This window comes from Poeciliopsis prolifica, unplaced genomic scaffold (assembly GCF_027474105.1).
Source record: "Poeciliopsis prolifica strain line A6 unplaced genomic scaffold, Auburn_PproV2 SCAFFOLD096, whole genome shotgun sequence".
NCBI lineage: Eukaryota > Metazoa > Chordata > Actinopteri > Cyprinodontiformes > Poeciliidae > Poeciliopsis > Poeciliopsis prolifica.
This window is the reverse complement of record NW_026562471.1, coordinates 231,827-252,386: the sequence shown is the minus strand read 5'-3', so window position 1 is coordinate 252,386 and position 20,560 is coordinate 231,827. Positions and strand designations below refer to the sequence as shown.

Below are 20,560 nucleotides of genomic sequence, written 5' to 3'. Positions count from 1 at the left end.
GAGACTCCCTCTTCTTCGTTCTTCTTTCTTTTTTTTCTGTTTCATCACTTACCAAGTAGAATGTAAGTCCATTACTGCCATCTCCTGGGCTGGAGATGCCAGTTAGATTCCAGGGTGTCATAGGGTCAAGTCACTTATAAAATAGTCTCTTTTCTTTATTTGAACTAAATAATGCTCTTAGAAATAAAATTAAAAAATCATCCACCAGAAATATAATATTTATTATATTATAATTAATAAGCTTAGTAGTTACTCTAAAAAATTTTTACTGGAATGGTATAATAAGATCTGGGAAGTTTTTTGTTTTTTCACCTGTGGTATGGAAAGAAGCATTCACAGTTCCAATCCTAAAACTAGGTAAAGAGCAGACAAATCCAGAAGGCTACAGACACATTGCTTTATCTTCACATACCTATATATGTAAAATAATGGAGAGAATGATAAATAAAAGATTTAGCTCTACTTTGTTGAGAGGAGTGGATATTTATTAAATTTGAAGTAGATTTGGAAAAGATAGAAGCACTATGGATCCTATTGTATGTTTAGAACTTAAAATCAGAAAAACAATAATTTCATAAGGAGAATTTGGCGGCTGTCTTTTTGATATAGAAAAGGCTTATAATATGATGTGGAAGTAAAGTTTTATGAGAAAATTTAGAAAGATAGGAATTAGTGGATCAATTAGTGGATCAATGTTTTTTACAAGATCAATCAATGCAAGTAAGAACAGGATAATATTATTCAAATAAATGTTTGGTTGAAAATGGTATGCCTCAGAGAAGTATAGTGAGTTCTTTGTTCTTTTCTATCATGATTAATGATATGTTTGAGAATTTGGAGAGTAGAATGGGGTTTTCTTTATTTATTTATTTATCGAATAGATCCGAACTTCCCCCAAACAACAAAAAATACATTTTTACTTTATATTAGTTAGGATATAGGAAGTACAAAATACAGCACCTGTTAGTGAGGGGGTAGATCCCTCACAGATCAGCACTAGCAACAGTACTCAAAAACTTTGAATAATATTCAGTATCAATCCTTGAAGTTATTTACAGGAGCCATTAGAACAACTCCAATATCAGCTTTACTAGTAGAAATGGTGAGAGATGCCACTTCACTTCAGATGATTACAGTTCATTTCATCTTACTGGCATCATTTAAAGGGTCACAATAGAAATCAACCATGTCAGGAGATTTTAAAACCAAGTTTGGAAAAGGAAAAAAAGAAATAAAATTCTTTTGTCTGGATTGTAGAAAACATTATAAAAAACGATGATTTATCTAATTTAAATATCCATCTCTATGTCCTACTAGTGTTATTGATTTTACTTTGTTGGAGATCAGAAAAAAGAAAACCTTTCAGATCCATATTCAGTACAATCCGTATTTAAATAATACGTATTATGGATGATTCCATATTTATAGAGGCTTAAAAAAAACTCAATTAGAGTATGCCATTCATTCCAGAAATTGAATTCCAGAATTACATTTTAAAACGGGTAAATAAATTACTGTTGGAGTCTAAGTTATACAAGAGAGATGCTGGGAATCATTTTATCTCTACGATGGATTGAGGAAATTGATCCATTACGAAGTGTAATTTGTTCAGATTCAAGTTTGTTATTCTTTTCATTAAAAATAATAATAATTCACATAGCAGACCAGACTTTTTTTTAAAGATTCAATTATTAATTTATAGAATTCAGAGAATGGGTTTATTAGTTATTTTACATGGGTACAATCACATATAGGAATAAAAGATAATGAGTCAGCAGTTACATATGCAGACCAAGCAACACATTTTTTATATATATATTATTGGTATCTTAAAGGAGAACATATTATGAAAGAAATTTTTTAGAGGGAAATGGTTTCTGCCATTTCCCTTTAAAAGGTTAAAGGGAAATGGCAGAAACACTAGGAAAAAGACCTGGAAGGTTTGCTTTATAGCATTCAAAGGAAAGTTGTTATAATGAGGAGAAATAGAACGGAGTAAACAATTATATCCAGATGATATTTTGATCTTTCAAGATTAAAGAGTACTTTATTTAAAATGGGAAAACATCCAACAGAAAATGTGATTTTTGTTTTCAAGAAGAGATGGTGAAACAGGTTTTATTGTTTGTTACAAATATTCTATTGAGAAGAGCGAATTAATACATATATTACAATGTACTAATTCTCTCCTCAATAAGGAGAGAATTATTCAATATCTTATTGAATAAAATATTCAATGAGATATTTTGGACAAACGTTCCACTTCTGAATCTTTTTGTCCTTTTTTTTTTTATCTAAAAATGCTTCAACAAAGCGAAATTGGTAAAGAGGATGAAGAGAATTTTTTTTTTAATTTGTGTAATCTAGATTTAGCATTAACATCAACACTCCATTCCAGTAGATGGCGGTAATGCAATATGTAGATACATATTGCTTGCCGACCGCCTGGAAAGAAAAGGAAGAAGACAGCGACACGTCACTGAGGTTAAATTCAAGAGAAGATGGCGAGCACTGCGGGTAGTTTTCGCCTGTAAGTATAAGTAGTGGCTTTATTTTCTGTCTATTTCAATTTTAGACCCATGGGAAACTTTGTGTGAACCACACAAACAGTAAACGCTTCACTTTCACTTTAAATGTAAACTCGATGTGCGTACCTTCCAAAGCTAACTCAACATCTTACACCATAGAAAGTTTTCCTTTCTAGAGAAGAATCTGACTGTTTCCAGTCAGCAGTACCAGCGAGTCTGCAGAACATTAACGCAACTGATGAAGGTTCTGGCAGGTCGCAGCGGGGTGTTGTTGACAGTCTAACGCTGCTCGTCCCAGCAGCAGCTAGCTGTCGGTTATCTTTCAGCTTTCTACCGGCACTTCTAGTTCAGCTTCCAGTTTGCTCAGATCTGTGGTCCACAGCACCAGCTGTGGGTTTTGATGAGCCCAGTGCGGCTGTCATATGATGATGTGATCTGTTCTCTGTCCCAGGCACACCACAGCGGAAAAGTTCTACATAGAGCAAAGTGATGATGACTCCGTGGATGTCCTGGTCATTGATAGAGTATCAACTGAGATGTCACTCACTGGTAAGCAATCACCCTCCTGTTAAGCATTATTATAATTCAACATAATATTTAAATGTATCTGCGACAGCCTGGCGACCTTTCCAGGGTGACCCCAGTGACCCTGCCTCTCGCCCAGAACGTTAGTGGAGATAGGCATCGGCACCTCCTGACCCCAGTAGGGACAGGGATGTTAAAAAATGGATGGATTTAAATGTATTTCTAAAATTGCATTCAAACACCAGTGGTGAGAACACGTGTTTTAAAAAACAAGAAATGTCCTTCAGAGCAAGACTCCAGGTCTGTCTGCCCTGATAGGGATGGAGAGGACATGGAAGACATGCACATGGGGAAAAAGTGTGACTGATTTTGTAAGAAACAGAAAACAAAATAAAAGCTATCATTACAAATCTATACATGCTGTTGTTTTTAGCTGTGTAAAAAGAATTGGGTAGCAGTGCAGCAAAAGATCTTTCCAATCATAACTGTTTCACTTGCTTGGCACAAAAAGCATCAAAGTTAAAATGCAGTAAATATGCTGGTTTTGAAAAGTTTTAGTCAGTCTTCTTACTAATTTTAGAAACAAATCCATTATTGGAAAAGTTATCCAACATTGTAAAATTTATATTTACATGTGAAGTACTTGATAATTTAATCAACTTGTAAATGAAGTAATACTGGATGATGTGATAAAGTCGTGATTTTTATTTATTTATTTGTCCTTGCATACATCAAAAATATCACAATGAACTGCCCGGGAGGAAACCAATTTTTTGGCTATTAGACTTGGGGAGTTGTTAATTCATTTTGTTTGGCAGTAACACCTTGAAGCTCTTAAATGCAGCAGAGATGGTGGGAAGGCCAAAAATGCAAAATGTCAAGGGTCATTTGAACAGCACTGCAATGACAGTGAGAAGAATATGAATTCATCATGACTGACGTTGTCATTACAATATTCAACAACATTGGAATCCTATGATTTCTTTGTAATGATCAGCCATGCTAAGAATATTGATACATATTTTAGTGGTGCAGCGATTGCAGTTTCCTGGCCAATCTCTGATTACCAATTTTTAAAAATCCTGACCTGCTGACTCAGATTTTGGCTGACAATAATTTTTTTGTCTGAAATGTCATTAAATGGCATTTCAAACCAGAGGTTTGGATTGAAAAACCTCTAGAAAAACAACTGAAGCAGAGTTTAAGATTGCTCGTCAGTCCAGTTGATTCCTTTCGATATCACTGTTAATTCATAGTGATATAGAAATTATTTACTTTAGAACACATGGCCACTAACCATTGTCTCATTTTTGGACCTCAGTGAGGAGCGATGTTCCTATGTCAGCTGAAAGCATGCCAATAGGTGGAGTCATGGGAACTATTCGATTGCCAGCAGGTATGTTCAACATGGTCAGATTGTAATTCTGGAGTATGTCAAACTGTCTGAACTCTCATTGGTGTGGCTTTCATCCCCTTCATGATCTGCTTTCTTCATAAATCTAGGCATGTACCTCATAGTGATCACAAAGAAGATGAAGGTGGGAGACTTACTGGGCCATGCTGTGTGGAAAGCTCTGAACTTTGACATCATTTCTTACAAAAAGACAGTATTACACTTGAATGATGACCAGGTTGGTTCTTTTACCAGCACTTGCACTCCTCATGTCCCATTATAGCAGAAGGTCAACAAGCAGAAGCAACATCCCAAACCAGTCATTATGTCCAAACTGCTAGATAGAGATCAAGAAAGAGACAGCAGTTCTGTGTGACAAGCCGACTTGCTTCAGAAGAAGGATATGAAGTCCTATTTTAGTGACATTTATACATGTTGAAAGGTATCTTCACATTTTCATTAATAGTCATGTAGCCTTTTGCGGTTTTTGAAACTGTGAATAAAATAAACAAATAAAGATGATTATCAAATGTTCAAACATTCAGCAGGTCTGAGTGAGAGGTTGCACTAGATGTTTTTGGGTTAGATGCTTATTTTTGTCATTAGAGAACTTAGATTTGACTTGGAAAAAAGGATTTTGAAAATCTGTGGTGGGTTTTCAAGTGAGGTTAACAGCGTCTAAATAAATAGGAGTCAGGCTTGGGAAGGTTGTAAGGCTTCTGTTTTTGTTCTTATTCACAATAATTCCTCTAGATGGCAGCAAACTAGAGTAAGTAATATATTTTCACTTGATGAATTACTTACTCCACAAATAGCTGCTCCGCTGTCTGTAGAGTAAAATTGAGTCGACATTTTTATTGTTCTTTCAAATTTGTCTACCAGCTTCACACCTTAAAATATGGAATTAAGTATTTTAAGATGTGTTTTAAGATTTAAATAAACGTATCAGTTAAACTTTAGCTGGTGTAGAAAATCAAGTAGGTACCTTACTGGGTTGGCATTGCGTCTTTCCTTAGGATTATATTAACCTTTTAAGTAAGACTGGACACTTAAGTGAATTACAATACACATTATGATATACATGTGATCAGTATCAACAAATAAAACATCTGGCAACACTTTCTTTGAAGGGTGTGCATAAGGCTGACACGATGCTTGTTATAACACCATGTCCTGTACACGAAGGAGTCTTCGTGAATGTTTGACTGGTGTCATGAAGTGTCATTTGGTTTAAAAAAAAAGACACTGCAAGGTTGACACTTTTAGTGGACTTTCAATGCAACTTTGCATTAAAAATATTTACCAAATGATATTTTATGACAAGAGACAAATATATGTGAAGACTCCTTCATGTTCACTACAGGTGTTATGTCATGTTTATGACAATATCATGTTTATGACAATGTCTTGTTTATGACAATGTCATGTTTATGACAATGTCATGTCAGCCTTTTGCAAACTTCTTCAAATGAAGTGTGACCAACATCTGATAGAATATTCACTGAACTCCAATCTAGAACTGCACATCATTCTCGGGGATATGGGCAGGTGAAAGGCTTTCACTTCTCAGTCTCTCACTTGTGATCTGGTGTTAGTTTTTCATCTGCTAATCAGCTACTCTCAGTTGTAGAAACAGTACATCGTCACCATGGCTATATATCATAACAACTGAGAGTAAAAAAGAGCTGCACAGCATCCAAAGTCAGAGAGAACATTGTCCAACATGCAACTTCTCATCCAAAAAAAAAAATGTGAACAAAAGGAACAAATCAGAGCTAACGTAACAGAGCTGCCACCATAAGCAGCACAACTCTAGAAAGTTCTAAATATTTAGTGATCAGAACAATGAAATAGAACCTGGAAAGAAGCAGACCTTTATATCTATGAATTTTCTATTGCAGATGCAAGACAACAAAACCTTTGTATCCATGATCAGCAGTGTGCTTCATACAGATGGCCTCTACTTTGCATCAGACTATGACCTGACCCACAGCTTGCAGCGTCTGGCAAACACAAGCCCAGATTTTCAAGACATGAGTCTTTTGGAGAGGGTAAGAGACACCAGACTGCCTTTGTAACACTTCTCTCAAACACGATACCACGCAGGGCATTTCAAACAAAAATGTTTCAGAAACACTTGTAACTAATAGATTCTTTTTCAGATAAATCCCCCCACCACCTGCCCACATTCAGATGCTATGCTCACATCGCACATGACTTGTAACTTTTCAGTTAGCATGTCAGTTGCACTAAAATCATCCTAGTGGGTATGTTTTCTAAAATTTTCAGTACGAACGGCACATCCAACACAATGTGAAGAGATAATCTTAGCAACTGTTGAGGAAAACTCCCCATTCCATTTTTTCCTTCTATCAGCTGTTCATGCTAGAATTTACGCCCAGTCTTTGGGACACAAACAATGTCGACAAGTTGGATCAGAATTTTAACATTTTGATGGTGTTCTCAATTTATCAAACATGACAATGTTTATTATGGCCAAACACTGACATTTTTTAATTTGACCAGACTGTAGAACATATCTGCAGAAAAACAAGAGCTCAGTCTCAGATTTCATTTGGAAACTGTAACCTGGAATTTATATTTTATATCACTTTAGGAACAATGGCTTCTTCCTCTCTGAGTTTTAAATTTTATCCCATGTCCTATTTTACTGTGAATAGTGACAGAAAAATACAACTAGCATTGTATTTCGCTGGCATTTAGAATATAAACCTAAACTAGGAAATCCTAGCTGACCTTAGAGTGGATAGGCTAAGTCTGACTTGATGTCAGACAGAACTTGGTTTACAAAGAAAATTCTGATGAATGATAACTGGCCTGTACTTGTAGAGCTCTTCATCAAGTCTGTGTACTCCAAAGTACTTGCACCATATTCATACACTGATGTTCATTTCATTGTTAGTTTTTTCTAAATTTCTTCCAGATTGGTGTAGTAAGATGTGAACTCAAAGGGCAGGCTAAGGCCTGACAGGGTGGAGCTTGAGTTCATATCTGGAACAAGAAACCAACTCTTGTGCTTGACTGCACAGATCGTCTTGAATCATTAAAGTTAACATTGCTCACAACAATAATAGTGCTTTGAAAATATGGAAAAAATTCTTTAAAGACTTATTGCTTTCTCTTGTTATGACATTTTTTGTCACCTGTGCTTGTCTTGATTTTATTTTTTATTTATTTATTTTTTTGCAAATCTGCAGTGCATAAATTTTTAATGTCATATCGGCTGTCAGTGAGATTCTTGTATCTTCACTTACATGTCAACTCTGCTTGTTCCAGGCAGATCAGCGCTTTGTTTGGAATGGGCACTTGCTGCGGGAGTTTATGACACAGCCAGAGGTAAGATACATAAGTGACCTGTTTAATAGCTTTTTGCTTATTTCAGACATGCTGAAATAACATGAAATTTCCTCACTCCTAAATATTCCACAGTCAACTGTCAGCTGTATTATAAAAAGTTGTACTGGTAGGCCATGTAAATGACGCATTAGGATCAGCGGATGATGAAGGACATAGAGCGAAGAGATGCCCAACTTTGTACAGTCAATCACTTACAGACCTCCAAACTTCATGTGGCTGTCAGATTAGCTCTTGATCAGTGCACAGAGAGCTTTAGGGAATGGGTCAATCAGCTGCATCCAAGCCATACGTCACCTAATGCAATGCAAAGTGTCAGATGCTGTGCTGTAAAGTACGCTACCACTGGACTCTAGAGCAGTGGAGACGTGTTCTCTGGAGTGACAAATTATGCAATTTGATGGATGAGTCTGGGTTTGACAGTTGCCAGAACAGTACTTGTCTGACTGCATTGTGCCAAGTGAAAAGTTTGGTGGAGGGGGGATTATGGTTGTTTTCCAGGAGTTGGGTTTGGTCCCATAGTTCCAGTGAAAGGAACTCTGAATGCTTCAGCATACCAAGACATTTTAGACAATCCCATGCTCCCAACTTTGAGAACAGTTTGGAGCTGGACCCTTCCCCTTCCAACATGACAGTGTACCAGAGCACACAGTCATGTTGGAAGCAAGGTCCAGAAAGACATGGATAGCAGAGTCTGGCCTGCACACAGTCCTATCCTCAACCCAATAGAACACCTTTGTCAATGTCAATGTCAAATTTATTTATATAGCACTTTAAAACAGGTATAAAACTGCACCAAAGTGCTGCACAGGAACGACAGTAACACAAATAGATAAAAACAGAATATCAAAAAATTGTTTCAGTTAAAAGCCAATGAATAAAAATGAGTTTTGAGAAACAATTTAAAATGATCCAGGCTGCAAGCATATCTAATCTGAAAAGGCAAACTGTTCCATAAATTAGGAGCAACAAAAGAAAATGAATTAGATTGGAGATTGAGAACCAGGCCTTCTTGTCCAACATCAGCATGTAACCTCACAAATGCGCTTCTGGAAGAATGGTCTAGAATCCCCATACACATTCCTAAACCCTTTGTACAGCCTTCCCAGAAGAGTTGAAGCTGCAGAGAGTGGACAAACATCTTATTGAACTCTATGGATAAGGAATAGGATGATACTTAAGCTCTTATGTAAGTCAAGGCAGGTGAGCAAATACTTTTGGCAATATAGAGTATGTGCTTAACAATCCCTTCACCTGACAGGGGAAGGCTTCCAAAGTTGTTCAGGATGGATAATTTTCAACCTTTACCTTTAAGAACTCAAAGGGCAATTGTTTGTAGTTTCTTGTATCTATAAAAGGTTCTCCTCAAAGTTAACTGGTAGTAGAGATGTCACATTACAATACATGGATGATAATGAAAATGAAATTAATATACTAAATGGGTGAATTGATGATTTGGTTAAGAAATATTTGTCATAACCAAATGTACTAGGGCTGCACCGATTGCAGTTTTCTGGCTGATCGCCAATTACCGATCTTTAAAAAGCCTAGCCTGCTGATTCCAATTTTGGCCAATATCAATTTTTTTTGTCTGAAATGTTTCTAAATGTAGCAAGAAAGTCACAGAGTTGGTAACAGTGGGGTGAGTATTATTAACTGAAAACATCCAGACATGAGCTGTCGTCCGGTCTGTCAGTCAAATCTCTCTCACAGGAGAGCAAAAGATTGATTTTTAGACTTTTGCTGACATAGTGAGGATCTGTGGATAAGATCGACTTCACATGAGTTGGCCAATTTCTGATAATCAGTGCACCCCTACTTAACAAATGTAAGCATGGAGCTGTGTGTCTTGTCTGCTGGGTTGGGCTGCTGAACCAGCTAAAGTCTGTGTGTTTGAATTGTTTACATGGTAATGTTTCCTCACCTGTTTTACAGTTGCACAGGTTTGTGTATCCTGTTGTCCATGGTTGTATCCTTTTCTGTGGCTGTCAGCGTTGGTTTATATTTTTAAATCAAACTTTTAAGGTCAGAAAGTGAGATGATGAAATCATAAACTTCAATAATACATGTTCCTCTACTACACTGCTTCAGAGAGGGAGTCTCAAGTCCTTCAGTCTTTTTTCAGTGTATAAATTGATCACAACATGATCCAGTCTAATGCAGTCTTTTTCTGCATTAGACTGGATCATTACCAATCAATCACCAGGCCAACATTGATAGAATCACTCCATTCAGGTGGTAAAGCAGAATGTTGACACAGATCGGGAACAAATAAACTGATGTCTGATTTTGGAAGATGAACAAGAGTACCTTTTATTATGTTTGTTTGAGCCACACATTTAAGATGTACTTTATCATTAATACATTTGATCTTTCAAAGCAACGATTTACAAAACATAAATATTTTAAGCATTAAATGATTTCAACCGAAGTGGAAAATAACAGTAGACATATTGGCATACTAAAAGTAATTTAAAATACTTACTCGGAATATTCTGGTTTCATTTGAAAATGAACCTTAGAAGTGAGTATCATTAATTGGTGCCTGAATACAAACAACCTTTAATGTCACTGGGGAAATTCAGGATGACCAGCAGCAAAACCACAGGCAAGTTGAAGCATGTGTGACTGTTGCTTCATGCTAGCACTCTAAAGTGCTTATCAAAATGTTAAATACAAACAGCAAAGCATTAACTGCAATCTATCTTATTTTATAATGAACCCAACAAAAAGCAAATCTCTACTTGAATCCCATCTGAGGTATGTTTCTGTATTGTTTCTTGATTGTTTTGATGTGTCACATTGAGTCCTTCTGTTTCCATGTACAAGTATTGTTGGTTTCTTAACATGTCTCCCTCCCAGTCATTACCATTAACTCGAGCTCCATCAATGGAAAGGTGTTTGAGTGGATTATTATCTCCAGAAGAAGCTGTTTCAGAGCCGGCGTCCGCTACTATGTCCGAGGTAACTGCTGCAAGCTGTCTTTAACTCGGCTCACATCTCCTGTTGCTCTGTGTGCTCTTAATCATTTTTCTGTTTTTCTAGCATGTAATGGTAGTTATCTCATTTGCATGGTTCTTACCACAGCATATCAGCTTTTTGCAGACATTATTCTCAAGATAAATGTCTTTTTGGTTGTTGTTAATTTAACACAGGCATTGATTCAGAAGGCCATGCTGCTAACTTTGTGGAAACTGAGCAAATTGTGCATTACAACAATTACAAGGCTTCATTTGTGCAGGTGAGTCAAACAGCTGAGATTCCAAGTCATCCAGCAGTGGGAAAGTCAACCATTCACTCATGTGTTTTAGTGTTGTTAGTTTTTTGTCAGGGCTTTGCAAAGGGACAGCTGTAATATTTGGATCTTCACAGTGCTGATTTTCTGCTTTTTCTTATTGAGATATTAAGTCTGTTAGTGATTGAGCAAAGTAAATTGATTGGCTGCTAGTGTTTGCCCTTGTTTTCTGTTTCTTGGTCATAGGTTTTTACATTACTGTTCAGTCTGCATTTTCCATATTCATTCAGACACACAAACCTTTTAAGTGCATCTTTGCTATCACATTTAAAAATGGTTTGCAAAACCAGTACAAGCTCATTCCACTTTAAACCATGTTCATTTGTTCTGATGGAAGAGTGAATGTGTGTAGGCATATTAATTTTGTCCTTATGCAATATGTTTCGTTTTCCTAGACCAGAGGCTCCATCCCTTTCTATTGGTCTCAAAGGCCCAATCTGAAGTACAAGCCAAAGCCACAGATCAGCAAAGTGGTTAACCATGTCAGTTTTCACTCTTATTTTACATAAATCATGACGTGACATTGTACTTTTTCTTTTTACTTTTCATGTCTTATGTACTTTTCCTCTTTGATTTTTGTTGTAGTTAGATGGATTCCAGAGGCACTTTGACTCCCAGGTTGTTCTGTATGGAAAACAAGTCATTTTGAACTTGGTGAGCAAACATGGTTTTACTATAAGTTATAATTATGTACTATAAATTGTGAAGTTTGCAGACAGCTGGATAGTGATTTCACTGGGGTAAATAAATTGTAATCTATAATTCCTTACTTTGTTCATTCTCCAACCAAACATCCTCCAGTGAGTTGGAGGTCTGCCCTGGGGTCTCCTCCCATATGGTTGTGCTTGAAAAGCCTCCCAGGAACAGTCCTGATCCCATTCCCAAATCACCTTACCAAGCTCTTTTAGTTGTAGAGGAGCGGTGTGTCCACTCTGATTTTCACCACGCTGTAGACTGACACTGACTCTTATCCAGGTCTCTCCGAGTGAGCTTCTCCCTTGTATAGCACTTTGAAATGCCTTGTTGCTGAAAGGAACTATAAAAAGTAACGTTTAATTAATTGATTGAGTAAACATGAAGTCCTACAGAACCACAAGGGTATCCCTATGGTATTCTTTTCCAGAACAATGCCAGTTACTATGAGTTGCTTGTTCAGTGCATAAGCACAGTTATGGCTTTAAGCAGCAAGTTGACTCACTTGCTGGAGCAAATTTTCAAACAAAGATTCTCAGCCAGGGCCTTGTGAGTATTCCCCCTCCTGCCCAATGCCGCTTTCTCAAAACAGCCCCTCTCCAGGAGCAAGGTTCCAGTGCCAGGTTCTGTGTGGAGGTAAGTTTAACTATAACTCCCTGCTGCCAGTGGCTAGTGAGGTAGCATTCCATGTCCATAGAGCCAGAATGTGTTAGATAGCTGTATCTCCATCCTCACTTGCCACTTGAGTCCCCAAGCACCTGAACTAGGCAATCCTCCTCCCAGTTTGTCATAGTCAAATGGACTCAGCCCAAGAAACCAAGTATACAGTGAACCCCCACCGCACCACATTGCTCTCAAACCTCCTTGAAGTTTTTGCTGTCTAACTTCTATCATAATGTTTGAATCAGTCTTATCTGACCCCTCCTTTGAGGCTAATGTGGGATGGGAGACTCCTCCTGGGATACTCAAACTTCTCCACCATGTTAGGGGTGATTCTACTGAGACAAGGCACATATTGACTGAATTAGGAACGGGCTGTTTTTGTCACAAATTTGACTGTTCTTCCACAGATCAACCAAAAAGGTTCTGAAAAGCCTTTGGAGCTAGCATTTGACAAGATGGTAACCAGCTCGGGTAACAGTATGATCAAGTAAGATCACTTCCAAGGTTACCCCTTCGTCTTCACATGACTCAGCTCTGCCTGTACATTTATGATGTGTTGGTCTTTGTGCTTCTTTAAAAATTATGTTGGAGTTTTTGGCTAACAGATTGTTTCTCTGCAGGTACATAGCATTTGACTTTCACAAAGAATGTAGTCGGATGAGGTGGCATCGGCTTCAGATCTTACTGGACAGTGTTTCTGAAATACAGGATGAATTTGGGTGAGTGTCTTTTTGGCTTTAGGCTTATCCATTAAGTAGTTAAAGGATTGCTATTCATCAGTGGTGTTCTCTACATATGGTTTCAGATATTTTCTTGTGGACACTGAAGGGAAGGTACTGATGAACCAAGAAGGTACATTTCGGAGCAACTGCATGGACTGTCTGGACCGTACCAATGTCATCCAGAGTCTGCTAGCCCGACGCGCCCTACAGTCACAACTGCAGGTACCTCCTCACATGCTCTATGTCAACACAGAAATAAAGGAAATGAATGTTTTGCAGTTAAAATATTCTAGAACTTGTAGTCTTAAAAAAAGTTGTTTTAACCACTTCTGGTCTGCAGTGCCACAAACATTCTTACTCTCTAAGGAGAGAGACTTCATTTTGGATGTCAGGAAATAGTTTCATTCTGATTCTGTTGCAGAAAATTGTGATGACCATTTATCTCCTTTTTTCAAACACGTCTCTTTCTTTGCCAAAAAACATTGTTCCAGTCGTCCCCTTGACATTTACCGTTAGCCACTAAAGATATAAATAAGTGGAGCATCCATCCACAGTGACTATATATTACAGTGTTTCCAATATGGACTTGGTCTTGGGGAGGCGTGACGGGGTTATTTTTAGGGGTGCATAGATCGATCCGTCCCAATTTCTTTAATTTTGGGTGATCATTGATTGGTCAATACTTACATGTGAAACCAATTTTATCCACTGATCTTTTCTATCACCACAAGAGTCTGACAGAGGGCTGCATTTGACAATGTGCATCCTTCTGTTGCCAACTTTTTTGTCATATTTGGTACAGAAAGAAATTGTCATAGGCCAAAATCAGTCAAGCTTTTTAGATATGAGTGATCAGTCAGAAAACTGCAATCGGTGCACCCCTACTTTCTTTTGACAGAAATGATGGTTACTCGTGGTGATGCTTGCAGCTCAGCAAGCTGGCACTCCCGTTTCCCGGCTTCTTGTCCACAACGTTGCACTCCTCCTGAGCGTCATGCTGATATTTTTGTCTGATTTGTAGAATTTTGCAACTCTTTCTGTATGCTCTCTGGTGGGAGTTTGACTCCCTCAAACATGCTTGTAATATTGAAGTGAAAATAATTGTGCTGTCACAGGCATAAAGCAATATTCAACTTTAAATGTCCTGAATAGAAAAAAATGTTGACCGATGTTTGTGAGGTAACATTAAAGGAGAACACACAAGGATTGTCTGATTAAATGAAAATTGAATTGAATAAATTATACTAAAGAAATAAAACCTGATGAAGGAATACCTGAAATGAGAAACCAAAATAGATTAATTTAACCCATAGCTAACCAAAAATAAGCAAATGCAAACAAACCTAACAAAACTCAACCATAAGATGCAAACTAATTCAAATGGGGTTTTGAGGAGGGAGAGGGGAAAGCCTCCTGTCTGCTGCATGAGTATTTCATCAGCAGTAGGTAAAACAATGAGTCATCATTATTGGCCTAAGAACTGCAAAGACTGAATAAAGGAACAGTTTGTTTCACAGAAAGTTGAATCATGGAAACACAAGAAATGTTTGAAACATAAATTTAAACTTTTAGACCAGTGGTCCCAAAGTCAGTCCTCGGGGGCCGGCGTCCTGCATGTATTAGGTTTCTCCAATAACCTCTTCAGGACGTCAGTGTTCTCCTTACACCTTATAAGGAGCCATCATGTGATCCAGGTGTGTTAAACCAGGTAGAGAACTAAAACATGCAGGACGCTAGCCCTCAAGGACACACTTTGGGCACCCCTCTTTTAGTGTGTGTTCTTGATTCTTGGTTCTTGATTTTAGTGTGTGTTCTTGATTCTGACAGCTGTTGGTATTTATGGGTGCATCTTTGCAGAAAATGGGACTTCTCCACCTGGGACAGAAGATCGAAGACCAGGCTGATTTTGAGAAGATTTATAAGAATGGTGAGCATTTCCCCACTACACCCCCACTATAAGTTCTCTACACCCCCAGTTCCATTCAAGCATTATTATAACATTATCTCTTAATCGTGACAGTGATTTGAAGCCTTTTGTGTTGCTGGAACAGTTCCAAACATCCAAGGAATGTAGTTTACAGGATTCTGAGGGGCCCCTCAGTGTGTTTGGCAGCCTGTTACACAGTGACCACCTCTTCCAGTTGAACAAACTGGTAGCTTTCAAGCAGTTCTGTGTAAAGATAACAGTATTTTATATTTTAAATCAATGTAAATGGATTGTGACCAATAAGGTCAATGGGATAGTTTTCTTAGAAGACAGATGAAGGAGCAGAAGTTAGCCATAACCCTAACCCTAGAAGTTTGCAGTTGCAAGTGCCTTGCATATATATAGTGAGAAAAATTATATACATATTTACATAAGGGGAAACATCCAAATGGCCATGTAAAATGTGCAAAAGAGGAAAAAACAAATCAATCCCAGAGTTCCACAATTAATGAATCCACACCCTTCAGTTCATTCACCCCAAGCTGGAGTTGGTTAGAGATCCCCTGGCCTCTGTAGTCTTGTCTAGACTTTAAATTTGACATCTCATAAAACTTCAGTTAAAATGAAGGCCTTAATAACATTAGTGCTTATCACTTTATGTTCCTGTCTTAATTAATTTTATTTCTTTGCAGCGTGGGCAGACAATGCTGATGCATGTGCCAAGCAGTATGCTGGAACTGGTGCCTTAAAAACAGACTTCACCAGGTCAGTGTTTTCACCATCTAACAGCCAGCTGATCTGTCTTCATTATTCAGGTAGAGAAACTAGGTGAGCTTGAATGGCTAAACTAACTACACCACCTTTATGTGAACTTTTGACCTAGGGTCATTTTGTCTTTGCCTATTCATATTCATGTTCAATTCAGTTCATTCAGCACCATTTCACAACAAGTATCTCTTCAAAAAAATAACTTTAATTTAATCACACATACATTCCAGTTTATCCCAGTTATCAAGCACTATAGTATGCTCAGTTTATTATTCAAAGTAGCGTAGTTTTAAAAAATTCCAGTCAGTGACTTGCAGCGTTCTGTCTGCTGTCCAGCGACAGTGGACAATCATCAACAGCTGCACTCAGATGTCACCACTCTTATGACTCAAAGAATATCTGTAAATAACTTCATAGGATTTATTTGATGTTGATACTGTTTGATAAAAATGTTTCAGTTTGTTGTTGCTCTCGTGGTGTTCTGTGTGTCTCAGGATGGGCAAGAGGACTGTGTGGGGTGCTGTGATGGATGGCTGGAACTCTGCAATCAGATATTACAAGAACAACTTTTCAGACGGCTACAGGCAGGTGAGTTTAGTCAGTCCTCTGCTTGATGGCAATATTAGGATTTGTGTGTTAAAGCCTCATCAAAGCATTGACTGAACTGGAGACACTGCTGTGTTGCAGATGTGTGAATTGTACAATAATCTAAATGATTGCAATTTAACATGATTAGGACTTTGATGATGAAACCCCTTTTGCTGTCCACCTGTCTCGTCTCTTTTTTGGCTGGTGTGACTCACAATTTGCATATTTGGGTTTGACAAAAAGCCTAATGCTGGGTACTTGCTGAGCCATAACCTGACCAAAGTTAGGTCAAATGAAACCATACACAAAAGATGGATGAATCTGTCAATCTCATGTATAGGTAGAATAAGCCTTGTAAAGCATACATTTGGAGCACCATCTTGGGCCAAATGTGAAATAAACACTGGAAAATGTATTCATTGTTTTTGAGAATTCCTTCTCTGGAAATGAGTAAAGAGATGTTTTCTCCAGATAAAGGCATAAAGGTTAAGAAACTTTAGCTGATTAATAAACTATTATTATTAAGTCTGAAATGTATTCTGCAAAACTGAATATTCTCAACAGCCTCCTGCAGTAATTCAAAAAATGTTTGGAATGATCCCAACAGAGAGGCGAACTTGAGCCTTAATGCCTTGTGGCAGATCCTGCTGGTCTCTTCCCAGTCGTCAACTTGTTGACATCCAACTTCCATTCAACTGGAAATGATAATAATACCCTGTCAGCTATGTTGAAGGGGCATTAAAATATTTATTTTATGACAATAAAATAATCATAAAATAAATCATAGACAATTATGATTTATTTTACAATTATTGTTCTCCTTGTTTCTTTTTTCCCTTTAGTTTGTTACATTTCTGCTTGTACCATGGTTACACCAACTTTTAGTATTTTCTCTCATTTGAAAATATATAAAAGATGGATAGAATAAAATCCTAGTATACTTTTCTGGCCACAGTTTGTCATGTAAAGTCAGGCTGACTTTGACATCCTAAATCATCTCCGGGTAGACGCCCAGAGTTCCTCTGTTTGTGTTTTAAATCAGGACTCCATTGACTTGTTCCTGGGGAACTATGCTGTGGACGAAGCAGACTGGATCACTCCACTGCAAGACCCTAAAGACTGGAAGTTTTTAACTGTAAGAAAACATCAAGAATACAAACAAAGAGTTGTGTTGTTGTACTAATTGGGATTCTTGTCTGTTTCTCTTTTCCAGCTGCCTATCATCATGGTTGTAGCTTTCTCTATGTGCATCATCTGTCTGTTAATGGCTGGTGAGAAACATTTTGGTGAACTAACATTAGCAGTAATTGATTTGGAAGTTCTGACATCAGCCAGACTAGTGTGGAAGTGTAGGCCAGGGGTCCACTCAGCACTTTGAACTGAGCTATATAAATGAAAGCACGGTCAGTTGCAGGCAGGGTCCATGATCTGATCAAGTATTTGAAAAATGAAGGTCTTCAAAACCAAATCATGAGTTTTAATGGCTTTTTAAAGGTGTATCCCATTGATGTGTAGAGTCTTCAGTAAGTGTACGGTAGGTGAAGAACTTACTGACTTGTTGTGTGTTTCAGGTGACACATGGACTGAAACTTTGGCCTACGTTTTGTTCTGGGGAACAGCCAGCGTTCTGACAGGTGGCCTGATCCTGTTCAATGGACGGGACTTTGTGGACGCTCCCAAGCTGGTTCAGAAGGAAAAGTTGGACTGAATGTGTGCGTGTGGAAAGCAGCTGGGCCCTGGCGACCTTAACATGTCATCACTTCCCCCCCACCATCGCCATCTGCAGGCCTGGAGCCTGTATTAAACATGACCAGAGCAGACGAGGATGGTGACTACCACAACCAGCCCAGAGTGAAACAACTGGTACTGGAACTGGGAGATTCTGCAGGGGTTCTGCTGCTGTCCACACGTAACCCGTTGTTGTGGACAGGACTGTGTGTCCACTGGTGTCCTAGTAGAATCATCAGTTAAAGGAAAATGCTGAGCACTCACACAAAGTCCCTTTTTGTCTTTATCTTTTTTGAGTGCATTAATATCTGATAACTGAAAAGACCACATTGTTGTAAATGAATGACTTTTCAGAATGTACATTTTATATTTGCATTTGTCAAAGCATAGGTTAGATATTGCTGTTCAGCAGCTTTGTCAGTTTTTTGCCCTGGCCTGTTTCAAACTGAGTGTTATATAGCACCAATTTATGGATGACTTGATGCCTGTCAGTAAAGCAACCATCTGTCAATAAGAAGGCTGTTGGTTCCATTTCTGAGTTCTTGTCCACATGTCTATTGAGCAAGACGAACAACCTGGGATTTACCCTTTTTTCAAAAAAATATCAATACAGTCTTTCATGTGAGAGAGGATGAGTCAGGGACTGTAGCAGCATTTAGTTTATGAAAATCGGTACAAAGTGGTAAAGTACTGTTACTCTAATTAACTCTTGGAGGTTTGACAGCATTAAAGTGATCTGGGATTAGTTGAACATGTTGGCATAAATATGTTGTAATTTTCCGATAAACTAAAACATTGATGTTTGTGATACACCAAAACTCATAATTACTTCAAAAATGTACATCTTTTGTTTTTCACCCATGAAGGTCGCTATTTTTTCACCAACGGGTTGATGACGTCATAAAGCCCACTCTATACTGGAACCTACACAGGAAGGCTCACTTTATCTGAGTAGATGTTCATTATATTGCGATTGATCAGTGTAATTTTACATAATGCCACACTGTGTCGCTGTTGGCTGTAATTTAAAAAAGAAAAGGGTCTGAATAACATCATACTGAGCCTTCGAGGGCAGTCATCCCAAAGGCCATGGACCGGTACCAGTCCGTGGACCAATTGGTACCTTCCTTCACTCTCTCCTCTCTCAGTCACTACTTCCTCTTCTGAGAGGGGAGATGTGCTACCATCTCTCCATCTAACGGGTAAATTGAGTTTCCTAAATCTGCAGGGATTTACCCTATCCAGAACTGAAGTAAACTCTGTTTAAGCTGGTTTCTAGAAAGGATTCGCCTGATTTCTACGGCCTACATCCAGATGTCTCACCCTTCTTCCCCCCTGTGAATTAGCCAGACTCAGCAGCCTGCAGCCAACTAGTTTCACAGAGCACATCTGTTAACGGTCGCTCCTTCTCTTGATTACAACTTGCACTTGTTACTGAATCAGGTTGGTTTTAGTGACTCTGGCGAGTCCCAAGGATGTTGTTTTAAATTTGGGCTAAAGCAACCTATAAAACATTACCTAGTTTTTTTCCCCAGAATCAACATCACAGCTATTTTTCTACCATCAAAGAACTTTGAGGTGACTCATTAATTGAATGTCCACATCTTTTAGATTTTCTTTATGCTAAATATTTTATTAGTAAAGCAATTTTGCAAGGGTCAGTATAGCTTAATTCAGTAGCAGAAATAATCAAATAAGTACAATCAATCATCTAGCCTGTCTTTCCTAACGCTGATACTAAGAACTAAAACGGGAACCTTTGAGAGAGACGGATGAAGTATGGTGTTTCCAACTGGCTCGATGATGAAGAAGGTGTTGCAGCAGAAGGAGGTTGATTGATGAAGGCAGGGATCTCTGTTGGTCTGATGAGCTGTCATCTCTGCATCGATGGTGAGGTCACACAGGACTTGGGTCTTTATCTTTTCCTTGGTCTTCATCTTTCCTTTGGGGTCTTCATCTTTGTCTTTGGAGTCTTTGGGGTCTGAACCCAGCCAATGAGAGAAGTGCGATTTGAAGCCACATGTTGCGGGGCTGATGGGTTGGTCCCCATGCGCAGGACAGTCTTCGGCTCTGTGTCTCTGGCTCTTCTTCAGCTGCAGAGTTCTTTGTCCATCTCGGTCTTGGCTCGAAGCTGCCTGGAGGATCCAACCAAAGATTCCTCTTTTGCTCTCACCTTATATAGGGTTTATACCCGCTTTGGTGCATTTGCATTGGCTAACACTGTTGCTGTGCTTGTTTTATTGGGTAACTTGTTTGGACAGATAAACTCATATCCATCACTGTCTTTGAGACATTATGTCCTCATGTCTGTACTAATGTCTCAGGGTTGCTCAATGTTCCTCTCTTGGCTTTTCC

General features: G+C 38.3%; 1 protein-coding gene across 2 annotated transcripts; it reads left to right on the top strand.

Moving 5' to 3' along the window:
- The first annotated feature begins 2,445 nt into the window (after positions 1–2,445).
- LOC129353757 (phosphatidylinositol-3-phosphatase SAC1-B-like) lies at positions 2,446–18,722 on the top strand. Of its 2 annotated transcripts, XM_055023143.1 has the most exons (20): positions 2,446–2,530; positions 2,980–3,077; positions 4,375–4,449; positions 4,557–4,684; positions 6,348–6,497; positions 7,744–7,803; positions 9,757–9,790; positions 10,684–10,785; positions 10,977–11,062; positions 11,512–11,598; positions 11,702–11,770; positions 12,880–12,959; positions 13,093–13,191; positions 13,278–13,416; positions 15,052–15,121; positions 15,814–15,886; positions 16,384–16,477; positions 17,520–17,612; positions 17,691–17,748; positions 18,049–18,722. In XM_055023143.1, exons 1-20 carry the CDS (start codon positions 2,502–2,504, stop codon positions 18,183–18,185), a joined length of 1,761 nt encoding a protein of 586 aa, XP_054879118.1. In that variant the 5' UTR covers positions 2,446–2,501; the 3' UTR covers positions 18,186–18,722. The 2 variants fall into 2 exon arrangements, 1 of the variants encoding a protein (XP_054879118.1); XR_008605075.1 differs by lacking the exon at positions 18,049–18,722 and having other exon boundaries at positions 17,485–17,612; positions 17,691–17,719.
- Positions 18,723–20,560: the final 1,838 nt, after the last annotated feature.

Coding starts and splice junctions, on each gene's coding strand:
- LOC129353757 (XM_055023143.1), top strand. CDS start 2,502: ATGGCGAGCACTGCGGGTAGTTTTCGCCT. Junction 4,450..4,556: donor AACTATTCGATTGCCAGCAG/GTATGTTCAACA, acceptor TCATAAATCTAG/GCATGTACCTCATAGTGATC. Junction 6,498..7,743: donor ACATGAGTCTTTTGGAGAGG/GTAAGAGACACC, acceptor TGCTTGTTCCAG/GCAGATCAGCGCTTTGTTTG.